Source organism: Bubalus bubalis, chromosome 2, assembly GCF_019923935.1.
Source record: "Bubalus bubalis isolate 160015118507 breed Murrah chromosome 2, NDDB_SH_1, whole genome shotgun sequence".
Classification (NCBI taxonomy): domain Eukaryota; kingdom Metazoa; phylum Chordata; class Mammalia; order Artiodactyla; family Bovidae; genus Bubalus; species Bubalus bubalis.
Window position 1 is genome coordinate 132,128,283 of NC_059158.1, and position 21,858 is coordinate 132,150,140.

The 21,858-nt window shown below is 40.9% G+C and overlaps 1 protein-coding gene across 7 annotated transcripts in view; it reads left to right on the forward strand.

Annotated features, from left to right (window-relative positions):
• The window catches only part of MYO1B (myosin IB), a 201,828-nt gene that overhangs the window by 119,123 nt on the left and 60,847 nt on the right, over nt 1-21,858 (forward strand). For all 7 annotated transcript variants that reach the window (XM_006069448.4, XM_044936636.2, XM_044936637.2 and 4 more), the window contains 3 exons: nt 3,356-3,402; nt 8,632-8,695; nt 21,658-21,756. In XM_006069448.4, the coding sequence (XP_006069510.1) occupies nt 3,356-3,402; nt 8,632-8,695; nt 21,658-21,756 (210 nt within the window). The remainder of the gene's footprint in view (nt 1-3,355; nt 3,403-8,631; nt 8,696-21,657; nt 21,757-21,858) is intronic.

Genomic DNA, 21,858 nt, shown 5'->3' on the forward strand with positions numbered 1-21,858 from the left:
CCAAGTCTATGCCCCAGCCAGTAACACTGAAGAAGCTGAAGTTGAACAGTTCTATGAAGACCTACAAGACCTCTTAGAACTAACACCCAAAAAAGATGTCCTTTTCATTATAGGGGACTGGAATGCAAAAGTAGGAAGTTAAGAAACACCTGGAGTAACAGGCATATCTGGCCTTGGAATACGGAATGAAGCAGGGCAAAGACGAATAGAGTTTTGCCAAGAAAATGTACTGGTCATAGCAAACACCCTCTTCCAACAACACAAGAGAAGACTCTACACATGGGCATCACCAAATGGTCAACACCAAAATCAGACTGATTATGTTCTTTGCAGCCAAAGATGGAGAAGCTCTATACAGTCAACAAAAACAAGACCAGGAGCTGACTGTGGCTCAGATCATGAACTCCTTATTGCCAAATTCAGACTAAAATTGAAGAAAGTAGGGAAAACCACTAGACCATTCAGGTATGACCTAAATCAAATCCCTTATGATTATACAGTTGAAGTGAGAAATAGATTTAAGGGCCTAGATCTGATAGATAGAGTGCCTGATGAACTATGGACTGAAGTTCATGACATTGTACAGGAGACAGGGATCAAGACCATCCCCATGGAAAAGAAATGCAAAAAAGCAAAATGGCTGTCTGGGGAGGCCATACAAATAGCTGTGAAAAGAAGAGAAGCAAAAAGCAAAGGAGAAAAGGAAAGATACAAGCATCTGAATGCAGAGTTCCAAAGAAGAGCAAGAAGAGATAAGAAAGCCTTCCTCAGTGGTCGATGCAAAGAAATAGAGGAAAACAATAGAATGGGAAAGACTAGAGATCTCTTCAAGAAAATTAGAAATACCAAAGGAATATTTCATGCAAAGATGGGCTCGATAAAGGACACAAATGGTATGGACCTGACAGAAGCAGAAGATATTAAGAAGAGGTGGCAAGAATACACAGAACTGTATAGAAAAGATCTTCATGACCCAGATAATCATGATGGTGTGATCACTGACCTAGAGCCAAATATCCTGGAATGTGAAGTCAAGTGGGCCTTAGAAAGCATCACTATGAACAAAGCTAGTGGAGGTGATGGAATTCCAGTTGAGCTATTTCAAATCCTGCAAGATGATGCTGTGAAAGTGCTGCACTCAATATGCCAGCAAATTTGGGAAACTCAGCAGTGGCCACAGCAGGACTGGAAAAGGTCAGTTTTCATTCCAATCCCAAAGAAAGGCAATGCCAAAGAATGCTCAAACTACCGCACAATTGCACTCATCTCACATGCTAGTAAAGTAATGCTCAAAATTCTCCAAGCCAGGCTTCAGCAATATGTGAACCGTGAACTTCCAGATGTTCAAGCTGGTTTTAGAAAAGGCAGAGGAACCAGAGACCAAATTGCTAACATCCGCTGGATCATGGAAAAAGCAAGCGAGTTCCAGAAAAATATCTATTTCTGCTTTATTGACTATGCCAAAGCCTTTGTATGGATCACAATCAACTGTGGAAAATTCTGAAAGAGATGGGAATACCAGACCACCTGACCTGCCTCTTGAGAAACCTATATGCAGGTCAGGAAGCAACAGTTAGAACTGGACATGGACCAACAGACTGGTTCCGAATAGGAAAAGGAGTACATCAAGGCTGTATATTGTCACCCTGCTTATTTAACTTATATGCAGAGTACATCATGAGAAACGCTGGGCTGGAAGAAGCACAAGCAGGAATCAAGATTGCCAGGAGAAATATCAATAACCTCAGATATGCAGATGACACCACCCTTATGGCAGAAAGTGAAGAGGAACTAAAAAGCCTCTTGATGAAGGTGAAAGAGGAGAGTGAAAAAGTTGGCTTAAAACTCAGCATTCAGAAAATGAAGATCATGGCATCTGGTCCCATCACTTCATGGGAAATAGATGGGGAAGCAGTGGAAAGAGAGTCAGACTTTATTTCTTTTTGGCTCCAAAATCACTGCAGATGGTGACTGCAGCCATGAAATTAAAAGACACTCCTTGGAAGAAAAGTTATGATCAACCTAGATAGCATATTGAAAAGCAGAGATGTTACTTTGCCAACGAATGTCTGTCTAGTCAAGGCTATGGTTTTTCCAGTGGTCATGTATGGATGTGAGAGTTGGACTATGAAGAAAGCTGAGCGCTGAAGAATTGATGCTTTTGGACTGTGGTGTTGGAGAAGACTGTTGAGAGTCCCTTGGACTGCAAGGAGATCCAACCAGTCCATTCTGAAGGAGATCAGCCCTGGGACTTCTTTGGAAGGAATGATGCTAAAGCTGAAACTCCAGTACTTTGGCCACCTCATGCGAAGAGTTGACTCATTAGAAAATACTCTGATGCTGGGAGGGATTGGGGGCAGGAGGAGAAGGGGACGACAGAGGATGAGATGGCTGGATGGCATCACTGACTCGGTGGACGTGAGTCTGAGTGAACTCCGGGAGTTGGTGATGTACAGGGAGGCCTGGCGTGCTGCAATTCATGGGGTCGCAAAGAGTCGGACACGACTGAGTGACTGATCTGATCTGATCTGATGCACAAGCTTGAATAAACAGTCCTCTTACCTTTTGACACTGAAAGTCGTTTGTCAGACAGCAGCATTCTGTGCCTGGGGCAGTGTCATCCCCGAGGTTCTTCTGTGCTCTCATTGGAAAGGGTGTCCTGTGGAAGATTCTGGCTCCCTGAAGCAGCTAAGCTTGAAACTAACTTGATTTTGCCTTGTGGGCTGTTTTTGTTTTGTTTTTGTTTGTTTCGTTTAGGTCTGATGGACATAAACTAATGAAACTATGTGGTATTTTTAGTCTATTGGAAATGATGTTCGTTTCCAAATTTCTTACTCTTTCTGTATTTCAGAGTTATATATTTAATCACACTTAAATAGCTTTTATTTCAAAGTTAATTAAACAATTTAAAGTTTCTCATGTTTTTTTCCACCTGGAAACCTCATCAGTTGAGTTTCATAAAACCTTTGGTAATGTTAAGTAGTTATCTCTAAAATAACCTTGTTCGTTGTTAATAATGGAAGAAGAACACTGAAGCCCCACTTGCTAGCCATTCAGTTGACTACTATCAAAACAGTTAAAAGGTGTTGAATTAGACAAGATTGTTTACAGTAGTACTTGAATAAAAGTTCCACGAATCATAGGACTGATTCTTTCTATGAACTTATAAGAGGACATGGGAGCTTTGGCAGCTTATTAAAACCTGTGTTTAGTTTCTATGGAAATTTTCTGGACAGAAATGTCATTGCTGCAAGTAGCATTTCTAGAAATTTATAGATGTCATGTATTTGTTTTAGTTTTTGGCTTGAAATTATTTTTCTGTCGCTTGACCACACATCTGTTTCTTTCCTACCAGCATTTGGAAATGCCAAGACTGTAAGGAATGACAACTCCTCTAGATTTGTAAGTATTTGTATAAGCATAAGTGTTAACACTAATATTTAGTTCATGTGTGTTTAAACAACCAGTAGATGTTTAATATGTCTTAATACCCACATTTAAAAAAATAAGAAACACTGTATTGAGGCAGGCTAAAAGTTCTATAAGGACTATTTTCATGCTTTCTGGAATTTTCCTTTCAAATTCTTCATGGAGTGACAGGCTGGTTTTTTTTTTTTCCCCACGTTTTCTTATCATCTATCATAAAATTCTATGAGCAATTTAAATAGGGCTGTTTAGAATCTTTACTAATGTGAGTTTTGATACTTAAAAATCATAATTAAGACTTAGAAATTAAGTAGAAAGGAGGATAGACTAGGTGTCAAGTTTGTATACTGTACAGCTCTTACCCTTTCTTCAGTGGGGCCAGAAAGGATGGACGTGTCTTCTAAAACCTTATAGAGGTAAAAACCAATTCGTGTGGCAACCAGTAGGGCATGAGAGGAGTACCAAATACTGACAGCTGAAGCTGACTGAATCCTTTTCAGCCTTATCTCCATCTCTCTCTAGTGTGTACTCTGCACATCAGCCCCTGGGATCTCTCCAGCTGGGCTGCCTTCTCTCCCACCTCTGGCCGTTACGGAGACACACACTGCCTGGAGGCAGCTGGGGGAAATATGATGAGTGTGATGGTTGCATTTTGAAATTGATGGCTTTTTTTCTATAGTTTAGTTCTATAAATTTGATAAAGCTGTGTTCTCATATACATTGCTTCGGACCATTATTGATGATTTTCTGTGCCTCCCTGCCAGAGATTCTTCTGTACCCCACACCTCCTCCCCAGCCCTCACCCCTAGCTTCTTTTAGTCCCCTTTTACTTTTTTCTTATTAGAGTTGTCCCATGCTTAAGGCATGAGAATGACCTCAGGTAGAGATAGTTTTGATAGCTTGGAAAGTGAAAGACTAAGGTTCCTAATTCCAAGGCAGTGAATTTTTTCCATTGGATTACCCCCTTAAGTTGTTAAAACTGATTTGAGCCATGCCTTTTCCTGTTGTGGTAATATGGCTAATCTCATTACATAAATAGAATTAGACACAAAGTGTGGGCAGATAGGAGTAATTCCAAAGATCAAGCTTCTATATAGGTTAGAGATTTTGTTTTTGCTGTTGGCAAATGTACATACATTTTAAAAATTTGCAAATATATTTAGTCTATAGACCATAAAAATGCAGAGAAGTATATTGCTTAAAGAGTCATTGGTACTTAGAGATATTGGAAAATCTAGCAAAAGGCTCGGCAAGTGATTCAGGTTGTTGAATAACTTCAGAGAAATGCTATCATAACACGGGTAAGTATTTGAGATTAATACTTGATTATAAGCTAAATCATTTCATGCCCAGTTTTTAGTAATTTCTCTGCTTTGTGGCCTGTGACTTTGCCAGTAATATACTCGAGTCTGTGTTATAATACTATAGTAGGACTCTTATATGTTTAAAATTACTGCTGTAAATATAACAGGGGTTTATGACTCCAGGGAAATTAACCTTTCCTTCAACTATGCTTGACTGATTATCCTGGAATAAATTTCTTGATCTCTTTGCTGAGAAATCTGGTAGACCCTTCATCTCACTGTAGCTGACAGTGTCGACCAGTGTTCCTATGATATATCTCATCGTGACCCCCACCCCAGCACTCACTTTAATTTGACATACTGAGCTTCTGTTAAGACTCAGTGATTTTTTTTTTTTTTTTTGGGGGGGGGGTATAGTTTAAGGCTTTGAAAATCACTTCTTGACCAAAAAACTTTGGAAGGGGATTTTTTTGAGCATCTGCTGTGTACCCTGAGTTGAGTGAGGCTCTGGAGAGCGTGGGAGAAAGCGTTAGAGGGTCAGGAAGATCTCATCACCATGCCTCTCATTCAGTAAGAATAGAAACACACACACAGTTTATTCATTTGTTTGAAAACTCTGTTTTGTTTTGTTTTTTTTAAACATAGTTAAGCTTAGGTCTCCCTGCATGTCCTCTTTCAGCCTGCAGTCCTTTCCCCACTAGCAGCCTGAGTCATCTTTGCAAACTGCCATCCCCTGCCAGTGACAGCCTCTGCGGTCCCCTTGCACCTGGAATACAGCCTGGGCTCCTTCAATCCTCCTAGGGCGAGCTAGGCTGCCCAGCCGACCCTTACCAGGCTCCCCAGGCCTCAGCCACACAGGCCTTTGGGACTGTCAGACATGTCTGAGTGCTTCCCGGCCTTGGGCCTTTCTGTTGCTGGTGCTTTTGGCTAATGCGCTCTGTCCCCAGCTCGGTATGACTGGCATCTTGTATTGTGTAGGTCTTATCTCAGATGTCACTTCCATGATGCCTTTTGTAGCCTCTGTGACTTCACACTGTTTTCATTTTTGAAGGTATTCATCGGGCTCTGGAGTTAACTCTGCTCTCTTCTCCCATTTCCATCCTCATTGGCCTTGGAGAGTAGGAGCCGAGGAAGCGAGCTCCTCAGCCCCTTGTTCACTAAAGTGGCCCTAGGAGCTTGAATAAGCTGGTGCCATAGTGGACTCTGGAGACATTTATTTGTTGATGAATGGATACCTATTTTGAAAAAGCTTAGAGTCTAGTCGAAAATGGGCATGTCTGAAAATAATTACAACACAGAAACTAGTAAGTTCCCCATGAAAAGTACAGATGAAGTGTTAGGGAAGCTCAGACTCAAGAAGCTGGAGGAGTCCAGGACAGGGACAGTCCTGAGTGGGTCCACAGGATTTAAAGAAGCCAAAATCAAGTGGTGAGCCCAAGGAACTGGCACTACAGCACGAGGAACTGAGGGGGAGAAGCCAGTGTGGACCTGCATTTGCCAGAGTTCATGGCCAGGCCAGAGGTTCTGTGAATGGAGCCGTGGACCAGAGCACTGGGAAGATGTGTCTGGGCCCCAGCTGGAGGGCTTGGAGAAGCAGGGTCAGGGTCTCAGACTTGGTTTCGTAGTCTGCGGGAAGCCCCTGGTTATTTGTGAGTGGTCTGGTGGCAGGATCAGAACCACGCCTTGGGGATATTGTCAGCATGGGCATCCACTGGGTTCTCAGTGCTGTCCTGGAGTTGAGCCCTGGTCAGTTTCCATTTCCCTTCTCCACGGGGTTTACTCACTTCAAACCTCCTCTTCTTTATTCTCAGCTGATGGTATTATGCATGCTTCACAGAAATCATCTTCCAAGCTTGCAGACTCACTTAGCCCCACTCCTTGACACCTCCCTGTCCCCATGTCAGTTCACACACACTCCTGTCTCTCACTCGTCCCTCCTCCTGTGTTCCAGCTCTGTCACCTCCTATGCCCAGGGACCACCTGCCCTCAAAGTCATCCTGTCTCCTCTGGTCAACCTCTGACTCTCTTGTGAAGTTACTTTTTCTCCCTCCTTCATAGCTGCTTTGGCTCTGGGGTCCCCATGTCTCCTGCAGAGCACTGCTCTTGATTGCCTGGATCTCAACCTGGACTTTGGAATTCTTGACCCCAACCTTCCTTACCTTCTGCGTCTAACTGCAGCCTGTCATCATGACTCGCTTCGTAGCTCTCAAATCCGTTTAGTTTCCTCCTTTGCCACTCTAGCTACAAACTACCATTTCTCTCCATGTGGTGTCACCTCTGCCAGCTAGATCCTTTGCAGTCCATTCTACGCAGCCAGAGTGATCTTAGAAAGAGGCAAGTCTGATCACTGCATCCTTGTTGAGGAACCTTGAATGACAAGACTTTTGTGTCAGGAGAAAATGTTGGTGTCATGATGTTGTGGCTTCCTTTAGCATCCTCATGGGTGCCAGTCCTTAAGCCTGCTCTTCCCTGACCCCCGAGCACCTGCCTGCCTGACCTCTCCTGATACTTCACCTTTAAGTCGGGGAAGATCTCCCGCACTGTCCCCCTCCTCTGTTCTTTGTGCACAGCACCATGACCCATGTAGGTTGCAGCCCTGTACATGGTTATGTCCTGTTTATGTCCCAGTTTCCCCCAGGCTGTAAGTTCCTTGAGGGCAGGAGCTATGCCTTGCTTTCCCTTGTGTCTACGTTAGTATCTAGGAGATGCTTGATGGACATTTTCGTAATGAGTAAGTGAAGACTTAAAGAGGCCAGATGACCCATGACAGTGAAGAAGGCAGGAGAGCATTCACAATCTAATAAAAAATCACAAATTGCATCATTGATTGTGTGCCATGGGATTGTGTTTCTTCTCCTTTACCATTATTTTGAAAAATAGAATTAAATTAATTCTCTGGGAGAATTACTTGTAAACCATAGATCTGATTAAGGTAGAATATGAAACAAAACCAGACAACTTATTAGATCAACACACACTTTTCCAAACAAAAAACAGCTGTCAGTTATTCTGATATATTTGTTACTCTTTAACCAGATGATTCGAGATTCTTCTCTACAAATCATAGTATGAGAGAGACTACGTGTATTCCTGTGTGTTTGAGACTCCATCTATATAGTGTAATACGAGCATGAGTTATATATTGCTGTATAATCTAGATCAAAAGCCAAAAAGAATAATAATGATCAGCCTTTGATTCTGAGGTGGTCTCACCACATAATCATGCATTTGATTTGAGTAGATGTAAAAACAGAACTTGAAGTGTTCCACTTTATCCACCATCCAGTATGTCTGAAATGTCTAGTCATGGCTTAAAACATACTTTGCCTATAAAACTGAAATAATTTATATTCCTAGCTAGTGCATAGGCAAGAAATACTTATTTTTTCTGGTTTTCATTTTTGGATTGAATAAACATACCATTAAGAGCTTTGAAGCACATATCTGAAATGGAAAAGTCATATGATGGCTGAGAAGATGTATTCTTAAATTAGCAATGAGATATGTTCAGTTTGAGCTAATGGAGTATTTAATATTAGAAAAGACTCTGATGCTGGGAGGGATTGGGGGCAAGAGGAGAAGGGGACGACAGAGGATGAGATGGCTGGATGGCATCACTGACTCGATGGATATGAGTCTGAGTGAACTCCGGGAGTTGGTGATGGACAGGGAGGCCTGGCGTGCTGCAGTTCATGGGGTCACAAAGAGTCGGACACGACTGAGTGACTGATCTGATCTGATCTGATTTATGGAGGCATGTTGTTTTGCATCATGGTTACATAAACTATGTCCTTCTTAATTACATTTAGACCAATGTATAAAGGGCTTATTATGCTATGTTTTAAGATACAGACTGAATATTTTGAGGTGAACTTAACTCACAAATTCTTTTCTTTTGCAGGGCAAATATATGGATATTGAATTTGATTTTAAAGGCGATCCACTGGGAGGAGTGATAAGTAACTGTGAGTATTTTAAAGAAGTTCAGAATAGTAAAATATATATTAATATGTAAATAGAATAGTTTAGATACTTGGGTCTTTAAGAAATAGCTATAAGGATACATTTCCTGTTCCTACACTTAGATTTTAAACCTATGCATTTTAGATTGTTTTTATAGTATTTAATTTCCAAGTCTTTTTAAAAAGATCAGAGTCTTTGCCTTTGAGAAATTTTTTAGAAATCTGCTAAAGAAATAAATATTAGGCCAACTGTATTTTATATTCTGTAGCCAATCCAGTAATAAAAAAGATTCTTCAACAGTTGTTTTCTTTAACAAAATTATGGTTAAAAGAAAACAAATACTAATTGATTTTAATAACTTTTTGAGATAACATTTATCTGATAGGATGAGAAAACCTGTTCTTCAGGTTTTAAGAAATTTTGTCTTTAAGTATATTTTAGATAATTGAAATGTGATACACCTGTTAGGTAGAAACAGATTTATTTAGTTTTCTTTAGTCATGATTTGTGATTGTAGTGAAACATTCTCTGTCAAAGGTGAAAAAAAGGAACAAGATTAGGTCAGGTCTACTCAATAGTCCCAGGTGCAGAGTTTTCTCTGGGGACACAGTCGTCAGTACCTGTTGTCAATGAGGCCCCTTCATCCATGCTTTGGAACTATTCTGATGTCTCTGCTCGTGTTGATTTCATCTGATTCATTTGGGATGTGTAAGATGACAACTCAGGGTTTGTGCCCATCCAGTGGGAGTCACAGCCTACCTACCCTCTTGTTTTTTTGAGGGCCACACTGCTGAGCCACCCCACCTCCCCACCTTCCCCTGGCTCCTCTCTGCCCTAAGATGCTATTGGGATTGTTAGAATGAAAGCAGTCTAAGCCTGTACTAGACAAAAAGCAAATTGGCTCAGATATCTGAAGCACTGCTTTTTGTTATAGTAGTGGCATTCTTTCTCCAAATGAAATTTTACTCCAAATATGAAACAGATAAAACAAGGCCTGATCTGGTTAAAGAGGAAATGAGCTAGAACCCCTAGACCCCCGGGTGGCCCCTGAGATCTTCCTGACAAACTCTAGAACCAGAGGAATGCCATTTGATTCCAAAGTGAGTATTTTTAGAATTTGGGCACACCGTGCAGCTGAATTTTTTAAAAACCACAACTCATGGAGTAAACTTCTAGGGCTAGAGTTTCTTCATCTTGGAAACAATAGAACTGACTTGGATGAATTCCATGGTTCTTCCCATTTCTACCATTTGTAGTTTTTAAATAATTTAATTTTTTAATTTAGTTTGTGTACCATCCATTGGGATTATCCATATTTGCAAAAATGTATTGTTACTGGGGAAACATCTTGAAGAGGAAGTTTTAATCTGAAGTGAAATTGGCTAGGGTGGTGCTACTTATGTTAAATGATTTTAAATGTCAAATAAGGACGCAGAAGTACTCATGCAAACCATTTATGATGCCACCAAAAGCAAATGATTATAACCCTGCCAAGTTTGTCAGGCAAGCTTCCTTCACAGTGTATGCCAATTGGTGAGAGCTGTACAGGAAAAGGTAGCCCCAATTTTAAGACCACCTTTTTAAGAAATGATTAACTTTTATTCTGAAAGATAGTTATAACACATTTATAGCACTTGTATTTTATAAGGGAAATTAGCTCTAGTTATTAATTGAATAGCACATTATTTTTAAAATGAGAATAAATGAACTGTCTTTATTATAGAACATTCTGAGATGACTGAACCTGTGTTACTCTTGAGGACTCTAGGAAAATATTTAAGGATGACTTAGATTGCAAGTATTAGAAAATCACTTGGATTTTACATTTTAAAGTTTCAAATTTCAAACAGAAATGTCTTCCTGTCCCTAGTCCTTGCAGTATCCATGGAGAATAAATAGTAAACACTCAGTTCATTTCCAATGAAGATTAATATATCATCATGAATGGATTTCAAATGGTCTCTGTTACCATTTGTTCCCACAATGAAATTATATTGAAATTTGTGGTAGTGGGAACACCCTGGTATTTTAGAGTATCCTTGGGTTTGAAAAGGAGAGGGAAACATTAGTGGTGAGAGCAGGAAATTTCACCCAGTATAGACAGAGGACTGACTCATAGGTGGCCACAGGGAACTGCTGCCTGCTGTCTTAAGGGAGTATAAAGCCATGGGTAAACCCACTCTTGTTCTCACCAAGCTGCCAAAAGTTAGCTTCTTGTACCCAGAAAAGAAGACAAGATCTGCCATTTTGTTCAGTTCGGTTTAGTCGCTTAGTCGTGTCCGACTCTTTCAACTCCATGGACCACGGCATGCCAGGCCTCCCTGTCCATCACCAACTCCTGGAGTTTACCCAAACTCATGTCCATTGAGTCGGTGATGCCATCCAACCATCTCATCCTCTGTCGTCCCCTTTTCCTCCTGCCTTCAATCTTCCCCAGCATCAGGGTCTTTTCAAATGAGTCAGCTCTTCGCATGAGGTGGCCAAAGTATTGGAGTTTCAGCTTCAACATCAGCCCTTCCAGTGAATATTCAGGACTGATCTCATTTAGGATTGACTGGTTGGATCTCCTTGCAGTCCCAGGGATTCTCAAAAGAGTCCTCTCCAACACTACAGTTCAAAAGCATAAATTCTTCCATGCTCAGCTTTCTTTATACTCCAACTCTCACATCCATACATGACTACTGGAAACAATAGCCTTGACTAGTTGGACCTTTGTTGGCAAAGTAATGTCTCTGCTTTTTAATATGCTCTCTAGGTTGGTCATAGCTTTTCTTGCAAGGAGTAAGCACCTTTTAATTTCATGGCTGTGCTCACCATCTGCAGTGATTTTAGAGCCCAAAAAAGTAAAGTCAGCCACTGTTTCCAGTGTTTCCCCATCTATTTGCCATAAAGTGATGGGACTAGATGCCATGATCTTAGTTAAAAGAAGACAAGATTTGCCATTTTGTAGGAAGTCTATATTGCTTGTTTTGTTAGCAGCCAGCTAGTAAAAGTGTAAGACGCTTTGGGTTAATTATTACCTTGAAAAAGTCATAGGATCACTTGAGCCCATTGTGTACCCAGGAAGTGGGGGAAAAAAGCCCAATAACTTACTCTATCTTTCTAAGAGAGGTGTGCTGTAAAACTTGTCTTCATCTCATTTGAAAGCTGTGTGTTTCTGAGATTAGTGTCATGAGGAGAGAGGTGTTACAAAAATAGAAAATGGCAAACATTTACTTAAGTAGAGAAGATAAAATATGGATGCATATCCAGATTTTTGGCTGATGTGAAGTACTGTTTCTACTATTTTGTTAGTGCTTATTGATCTCATAAAATTTATACATTTACATTCGAGGATTTTGGACCTAATGTTATGAACTTAAAATGTTTGGAAACCTGTTGCTTTTATTAATAGCCATAGATACTTGTTTATAGTTACGGCAGTAAAAGGCAATTCAGACTGTGCAGAAAATATGGTACAAGTCTCAAGGGATTTTATTTCCTAAAAGAAGAATAGCATACAGATGTATTGGGTTGGCCAAAAAGTTCATTTGGGCTTTTCCATATGATCTTACAGGAAAACCTGAACAAACTTTTTGGTAATCCAATACTAAGAAGAAGCCTCAAGATTTCGAGTGTGCAGATATACCTGAGGGAACTGTAAGGACAGGAGACAAAATTGTCCTGTTCACAGTAACATATCAGGAGCCTAGGGTGATATCTGGCATACAGTAGGTGCTCAGTAAATGCTGGAGACGAGGATGGAATTGGTTAAATATAGGTAGGCTCTGTGTTTTCCTGCTTTATTATTTGGGGCATATCCATGATCTTACGTATGCAGCTCTCAGTGATTTATCATGTGTGTGCCGATGTCTAAACAAAAAGACAAATTACTTAATTCTCTGTGCCTTCATTTCTTTATCTTTGAAATGAGGGTAATAGTGCTGATGTCATAGAATTGTGATGAGTTGTGAATAATTTGTTAACATCCAAAGCGCTTGTAACAGGGCCTGGCATGTAGTAAGCACTCAGTAAACGTTAGCTTCTTTTCATTGTACTTATTTGTTGATGGTCTCTAGCTCCCAGACCAATATATACCCTATAATAACAGAGACTTAGTTTGTATGGTTGCTGAATGACAGTAACTAAAATAGTGTCTGACGTCTATTATATAATTGTTGAATTAACTACATGTAAGTACCTAGTGTGCAACAAGTACAATTTGACATAGAGAAATTTATTGAATAATAAAGCTGCTTCTTCATTGGATAATTTTATCTGAAAATTCTATGCTAATCATTTAAAAATACTTTTTCTAAATCCCAGAAAGGCTAACAGAGTTGTTGGAAATCAAACTTCTCTATTGCTGATATCTGTTCAGCTTGAAAGAAGTAATGCAATCCTGTGATTATGAACGGAAGCAAATGTTGAAGTTGGTGTGTGGTCCAGTTATGATTACTGCCCAGTAAACCACCCCAGGCTTAATGGAGTAAAACAACACCCTGTCATATGGTCTTGGATTCTGTGGGTCAAGAATTCAGATGGAGTCAGCAGAGCTGGCTTGTCACTACAGCATATGGAGCTTCAGCTGCATGGACTTCCCCACTGTTGGGGGAGACTTACACAAATGGTGGGGGTCTTAGTCCTCTGGAGTCTTTGTCATTCACATGTCAGGCTCCTGCGCTGGGATCATTCAAGGACTGGGCTCAGCTAGACTGAGGGCCATCTACGTGTGGCCATGGGTGGTTTGGGCTTCTCACAGCAGGCCAGCTAGGTTCTGAGAGGGAGTGCCCCAAAAGGGAACATACTGGCATACTGAAAGAACCAGGAAGAAGCCCGAGGAACCTGGGAAATCGTACAGTGTTACTTTGACACTCTTCAGTCCATGTAGGCACAAGTTTGTTCACTTTCAGTGCTGGGGGATGTGGATTGCACCTCTCAGTGGGAAGAGTGTGGAAAGAATTGGTGACCATTTTATTTTAAATAGCCTAAACCCAATAGATCGTTTACAGAAATGGCCACAACAGTGTTTCAGCTTGGATCCACCCTCTGCAGTAGTCCCTTCTCTCATGACATAAGGCTTGGCTGTGAGATTTGTTTTGGCCAGTGGAACAACTCACAAATATGGTGCACCGACAAACTTGAAAATTGGTTCTGTGCTGGGACTTGTCCTCTCTTGCTTCTCTGAGGAACTCTCTCATCACCTTCATGTGCATGAACCTGGGTGAGTCAGCTGGATGATGAGAGACGCATGGAATGAACCAGCAGACGTATGAGTTGAGAGCATCTTAGGTCAGCCAGCTGCCAGCCAACCTGGGTTAGATCAGAAGAATTACAAAGCTAACTCTCAGACTCATGAGTTAATAAATGATATTGGTCTAAGCTGGTAGGTTTTGGGACCTTTGCTATGCAGTGGAAAGTAAATAACTAAGATAGAGGTCTAATAGGTAATGTGCTTTCCCCACACAGTTTGGAAACACATGAGAAATAGGCATAGGAATCAAGCTGGAGAGAAGGCAGCTTTATTACTGTAGAGGCAAGGTTGAAGAAAGTGATTTGGTTTATCACCAAGAGGGGTGCTAGTAGTCCTCTGGCAGGTGGGCAGGTATCAACCACACTGAGCAGCCCCTGGGGAGTGGAGCAGAATGTGCACAGTGTGGGGGAACCAGAGGACTCAGCTGTACACACATGCCCATTTCTTCTCCAAACTTCGCTGCTCAGAGGTGTATTTCCTCCTGCCAAGAGGAGGAGTGAGTAAGGGTCTGCGGGGCTGGGGAGTTAATTGCAGAAAATCCTGTCACATGGACTCAGAAAGCAGGAATAAATGCCCACCTTACTCACGAGAAAGATGGGAGCGATGGGTAGAAGGAATTGCTTTGAATTCCTTTTCTTTGACATTTCTTTTGAATTTTTGATGCAATTAATTTATGTGCTATCTCATGGCTTGCTGTTTAATCCATATGTATGGCACACTCATGCGATTTTGTAGCATATGGAATATAATTTTACTCTTTTTAAGTTGTTTGAGATTTATAGCTTTTTTTCTTCCTTTTACATTATACCTTTGGCTTAATTGATGATGAGTGGGTGACTGGGAGCAGAACTGCTTGTTACAACACTTCCTAAAGGAAACTTGAATCTGCTTTGTTTTTTGGGATGTTTGTGTGTGTGTGTGTGTGTTATGTATTGAGGTGGAATTGGGGACTTTCCTGTATATGAATCAGTTTTCAACAGCTAGTGACTATTCATCAAGGTCTGTTTTTATAAATAAATAGGGTCTGTTTGTAATCTGTCTTCTTTAGAGTCAAAATTCATCAAAAAACTGAGGCAGTACATCACCTAGTTTATAATTCAAGGCTGGGCTTTTTTAGCACTTTGACATTTAATACCCCTACAGAAGACAGAAATAATCCACCATTGGTTGTGAAGTATCTGTAGCAATAAATCTGAAATTTCAGAGAGCAATTCTGTTCCTCTGTAATGGATGGCTTTATATAAAAGTAGATGCTTTGTCTCATTTTTACTTTGGTATTCTTTCTTATATAAAAATATGTTTACCATGAAAAGAAAAGACTGCATGTTTATCATGAAATAAGACTACATACAATACTATAGAAGAAATCAGATGTTCACATATGTCTAAATTAACCTCAGATTAAGAAATGAATTGGGATTTATTAGAATAGTGTGTATAATAATAAGATATTGTGGACTAGATATTTCATTAATTTTATTTCAGGGTTGGGCATCAAATTTTAGATTCAGATACATAGACACATGAGTAATTTTTCAGTTATTAGTTAAACTTTAAATTTGTGTTAGAAAAAAGTCCATGGTGAAAATGCATAAGTGCTATATATATGGAACCAGATTCTAGTAAAAATCCCATAGTTAATTAGGTAGATAATAAGGCATATTTTCTTAGTGTTTCAAACCCCAAATTGGTTTTTTATGTGTAGGCACTGAGAGCCCTTTCACAACTTTTAATGTAACATGTCCAGCTATCTTTGGTACTGATTTATCACTATAGGATTCTGACTTTGGAGTTAGAACTTTAAGCTGATTTCTTAAAAATGAAAATGCTGCGTGGAGGTGGAGATATGGGAGAAACTGTCATGCCAGGTGTTTGAGGGCTCGCAAAGTCTGGGACATGTAGCCCACAGAGGTCTGTGTGAGACCCGGACTGAGAGAGAGCCCTGGGGTGAGCACCCATGTCTGCTTTCTTTTAGTATAATACATGGACACAGGGAGTGATTTGTAAGAAGATATTTGCCCCATCTTTTTTACTTTAAAGCTTGTCTTTAGTGAAACTTCCTAATTGTCAATCTTGAGGATTGTGTTGTATATTTCCAAAAATACACTGTAGAGTTGATTTTAGAATATATACTCCAATGTATGAACAAACATTTGTTCATAATCCAAGTTTTTCATTGAAATTACCATCAGTTATGCCCAGTAAATCACTGGTTATTTGACATTTTTTCTTCAGGGATGGTGATCCAAGGCAGCAGAGTCCATATGGAGATAAATGTTGTTACTTAGGTGGCAGGTCCTTAATTACTGCTAACTGTATCATTTCACATTAGGGAAGGGACATAGATCCATTGGAAAAGCCGTGTGTGTATGTGCGTGTGTGTGCATGCACTTGCATTTGCTCTGTCGTGTCCGACTCTTTGTGACCATATGGTCTGTAGCCCACCAGGCTTCTCTGCCCATGAAATTTTCTAGGCAAGAATAGTGGAGTGGGGTTGCCATTTCCTATTCCAGGGTATCTTCCTGACCCAGGGATTGAACCTGTGTCTATTGTGTCTCCTACATTGGCAGGCAGATTCTTTACCACTGTGCCACCTGGGAAGTCGTCAGTGCCACTCACTTTTTTCTAGTGTGTGTCTGTGGAGAGGAGCAGGGCTCATTGTCATTCCTGCCTTACAAGCAAAACAGGCAAAGCTGATTCTTCTATAAGCTTTAATCAAGACCTTGGACCATTTCTTTTTCTTTTTTGTCCAGGAAGAGGGATTATACATAAAGTAAAGAAACTTTGATCCTGCTATCTAATTCTTTATCTGTTATACTCCAAGTAATGTGAAATTTTTTTTTCTTCTTTGAAACCACTACTTGTTCTTTTATTCCTTGGCTTATTAAAAGACTTTCTTCTTTAACAGGTGCAAACATGGACATTTTACTTCTTTCATTTCTTGTGCCTTAGGGAGGTTGTCTCAGTGCCAGGCACATGTATCAGCTGCTGCTGCTACTGCTGCTAAGTCGCTTCAGTCATGTCCGACTCTGTGCGACCCCATAGACGGCAGCCCACCAGGCTCCCCCGTCCCTGGGATTCTCCAGGCAAGAACACTGGAGTGGATTGCCATTTCCTTCTCCAATGCATGAAAGTGAAAGTGAAGTCGCTTGGTCGTTTCCAACTCTTAGCAACCCCATGGACTGCAGCCTACCAGGCTCCTCCGCCCATGGGATTTTCCAGGCAAGATTACTGGAGTGGGGTGCCATTGCCTTCTCCATGTATCAGCTATGAACTAGCAAGTAATTAGTCAAAACTAAGAAAGCCCCTCAGTTGGTCTGGTGCTGTTAATAGTCAGGTGTCAGTGTCATGGTGGAGTCGGGGGGAAGTTCTGATTCCAGAATTTCTTTGTCCCTTCCCATTGCTTTTCCCCTTTAGAATGTCTTCATTGGTTTCTTTCTTCCCTTTAAACTTAAATTTATATCAGATATCAAATGGGCTTCCCTAGTGGCTCAGACAGTAAAGAATCTGCCTGCAGAGCAGGAGACGTGAATTTGATCCCTGAGTTAGGAAGATTCCCTGGAGAAGGGATTGGCTACCCACTCCAGTATTCTTGCCTGGGAAATCCCGTAGACAGAAGAGCCTGGTGGGCGATGGTCCATGGGGTCGTAAAGAATCAGACACAACTGAGTGTTGAACACTTTCACTTATATCAAATTTAATATGAACTTAGATTTATATCTTGAGGGAGGAATGTAGCTTCATTGGAATATATGGAATATATGGAGATTATTTTACTGTCTTCTCTATTAAATATCTGGTATATCCTGTACTCCTTTTTATTAAGTCTCGTTAGCAGAGGTACAGTCTTGTTAGCAGTGGTAGCAGAAGCATCTAAAACAAAAGAGGAGGCCGTGGCAGTGTTTTGCTTTGCCTTAAGTCAGGGGCACACTTAAATAAATTTAAATGTTCAGGTGGCAAGTCCTTAGAGTGAATTGAATTTATTTGAGTAATTATTTGATATGGCTTCATGCTGTTAAGTTATGTTGGTGCACGCACATTTAAAAAATAAAATAGGGAATGGCTTTAAGCACTAGTAAATTATTTGGGAGCAAACATTTTCCTGATTACTTTTCTGCCTCGAAGCTTATAACTTAAGGAAAAGTCATAAAGAGATAAGCTCTGGGATAATCAACAAAGCATTTTACGTGGTAAAACCCTTAAGTGCTTTGTAGTAAAAGGCTCTCACTTTGTGATCAAGTTGCTTAGGTGAAGTCAAACATTTTTTGTGAAGAATAGTCTCAGCCTTTCCAAGTGTTTATGGATTTAGCATTCTGTTTGAAAGACAATTATAAGGCGCATAAGCAGGATACCTTAGTCTTCTAAAGCTTTGCATTCTGGCTCTGTCGCTTAGTAACAATGTGTTGCCTCGTTTTCTCATCTACAAAATGGGGCTTGTAAAACCAACTTCAGAGGAGGTATGATAGTAAATGAAAAGTATTGAATGCGGAGCAAAAGGTCAATGAAAGTTTCCTTGTAGTTCCCCTCCTGCACTTTTCCTTTTAAACGCACGTTATATTATGTTTCAGATTTGAATGTGATAGTGATCACTGATTATATCAGGATGTGTGGTACAAGGAGTATACTGGCCAGCATTCCTTTCCACACTGCATAAGCGAATATCATTCATTAACTTGGTGACTGTTATCTGCTGAATCTTACAACCATCACTGTTTCTAAGCTCCCTATTGTGTGTGAGCATTTGTTCAAACGTGCCAAACATGAGGCTGGCCGTGTTGCTGTTGCACAGCGTGTCCTTGTCACGGGCTCTGAAGTTGATTTTGTGTCTTGAAGTAAGTAGTACAGTTTGGTTGTGGAGTGTAACTGGGTGAGTGGCACTGAACAGTTGTTCGTCATCATCATTGAGGTGCCCCGTGAGGCGAGGCAGCAGGCTTCCAGTGCTTGTGCCGCACAGTGGGATTCTTGGTGCTATGGGGAGAGCCTGGGTTTTGCGGGCTTTCACAGGTGAAGGACACATGGTCATTCTGCCTTTCTCATCCCCACCTTCTGCTGTCTCTTTCAAGGGTGTTGGCAGCCCACCTTAGACAGAGCTGCTGCCCTTGGTTTGGGTGGTGAGAGTGATCGAGACAGTTGTAGGTGTGACAGTTGTAGGTCCAGAGGAAGAAGGTCTTCAGGTGTGTAGTCGGTGCTGGGCTCATCCCAGGTAATTCTGTCATATGGTGTGTGTGCAGTAAGTGAGCTTCATGAAAGGATGAAGTAAGCTGGAGCATTTGTTTCTGTTTTTCATGTAGTTACTTTCTTCTAGGCTTGAGGAATTAGGATTAGTTAGTGTCTCAGTGCGGAGAAGGCAATGGCACCCCACTCTAGTACTCTTGCCTGGAAAATCCTATGGACGGAGGAACCTGGTGGGCTGCAGTCCATGCGGTCGCTAGGAGTCGGACATGACGGAGCGACTTCACTTCACTTTTCACTTTCATGCCTTGGAGAAGGAAATGGCAATCCACTCCAGTGTTCTTGCCTGGAGAATCCCAGGGATGGCAGAGCCTGGTGGGCGGCTGTCTATGGGGTCGCACAGAGTCGGACATGACTGAAGCGACTTAGCAGCAGCAGCAGCATCAGTGTCTCAGCGCGGAGAAGGCAGTGGCACCCCACTCTAGTACTCCTGCCTGGAAAATCCCATGGACGGAGGAGCCTGGTAGGCTACAGTTCATGGGGTCACTAAGAGTCAGACATGACTGAGCGACTTCACTTCACTTTTCACTTTCATGGATTGGAGAAGGAAATGGCAACCCACTCCAGTGTTCTAGCCTGGAGAATCCCAGGGACGGGGGAGCCTGGTGGGCTGCCGTCTATGGGGTTGCACAGAGTCGGACACGACTTAACCGACTTAGTAGCAGCAGCAGCAGTGTCTCAGTGAAGCCTCTGCCCAGGCACTGAGTTCTTTCTTCTAAAACTGTGCTGGTACTCTTAGGACCCCAGAGGAGCTTGGTCCATGATGAGTGCAATCATATACTTTTATCCTTACCTGTTTTTTCTGTCTGCTGCCTTGGATGTCAGTATTTATTGATTGATTGAAACGTTCAGTCCTTAGAGATGCTGACTATTACACAATCCTTTTCTGAATTTTATCTCACTTGTGCTTTTCAGTTTCAGTTTTTTTGGCTAAATATGAAGTCTTCATTACTCTCCATCTGTGATTTGAGGGCATTGGCAGTTGTCCAAGTCAAGTGAGAGCTGAAGATGAAATCTCTGCAGCATCTTGTTCTTAATAATTTTTGTGTTTACATGTTTTTGTTCTTTCCGTCAACTTTATGTATCCTCTTAACCCATCTCTTCATTCTTACAAACAGCCTCATGTATTTGGAGCACCCTAGGATATCCCTGTTCATTGAATCTACACTTTTTAACTCTCCCTAAACTGCTCCTTTTGTGCTGGTAAGGTTTCCAGAAATACAAGTTAAGAAGTTCAGTGAAAAGTCCCTGTGAAATTGCACACTGTACTCTCCTTTACTAATTTTTTGGATAATGTTTAGATTTCAGTCTGATGGTAAATCGAATGTGTCTGTTCTCTAGAATTAGCGCTCAATAATGGGATCACTGATGCATAATTTTATAAGTAAATTTGGCCTTTGACCACAGAATCCAGACCCTCTTTTATATCGCTGGTCAGTGATAAATAGGATTCTAGGTAGAAATATTCTCTGCAGTTGTACTCTGCCACTCTCTGTTTCTGCCACAGTGGTGCCTTTCTGGTTGGCTTGCTGGTATTCATTCCTTCCTTTCTCCCTGTCTGCCTCCCTCCCTTCCTGAAAATTTGATAATGTGTCAATTACAGCATGAAAAAATTATCCAGCATCAATGAAAGTATACTGTCAGATAACACCAGATTCCATGAGAACCACCTTTCATTCTTTAAGACTTCAAGAGATCAAAGAGGTTTGCTTCTTTTATGCCAGGTAGCACTGGGGTCAGATGGCTTGATTTCAAGTCATTCTTAAGCACTTGGACTATCAGTTTTTTCATCTGTGAAGTTATACCTTACAAAATGATGAGGATTCAATGAAATAATGTCTATAAAGCACTTAGCATAAAATATCACAAATATTTAATTTGTTATCATTATAACTCTTCAGTGAATTCTTAACTGAATGGCTGCATTTCCTTACTTGGACTTGTAATACTACATATTGAAGAACCTAATGTCATCAGGTGGCACTAGTGGTAAAGAACCCTCCTGCCGATGCAGGAGATGCAGGAAACTTGGGTTTGATCCCTGGATGGAAAGATCCCCTGGAGGGGATGGCAAACCACTCTGGTATTCATGGCAGGAGAATCCCATGGACAGAGGAGCCTGGCAGGCTACAGTCCATAGGATTGCAAGGAGTTGGACACGACTGAAGCAACGTAGCATGCATGCAGTGTCATCATATATAAAATCAAGAGAATATTATTATAAAAGCTGTGTTGTCTTTAATCAGCTTGTTGATTGTATTGTTAAACTTATTTTGCATATTCACTATTGTTCAACCGGAAGCTGGTTTGTTTAATTTAGTGGTTCTAGTTAGAGTTTGCTTCTTCCTGAAAGTAGAACTGAAAATATAGCTTCTGTTATTACTTTATTAGTACAAAACAGAAAATGAAAAAGAAAGTTGAGGGGGAAGAGAAAGAAGCACAATGTATTTGAAAGTGAGATTAATACTGTATTATGCTTTTGATTCTTTTTCTCTTTAGATCTTTTAGAGAAATCACGAGTTGTTAAGCAGCCAAGAGGCGAAAGAAACTTCCATGTGTTTTATCAGCTGCTTTCTGGTGCCTCTGAAGAGCTTCTCAGTAAGTCCCTGTTTTTGTGTTTTAATTTAATTTTTACTGTTGTAGCATCCAAAGAAGAAGTGTGCGTTATGATTTTCCTCTTTTTCTCTTAAAATTTTTCCA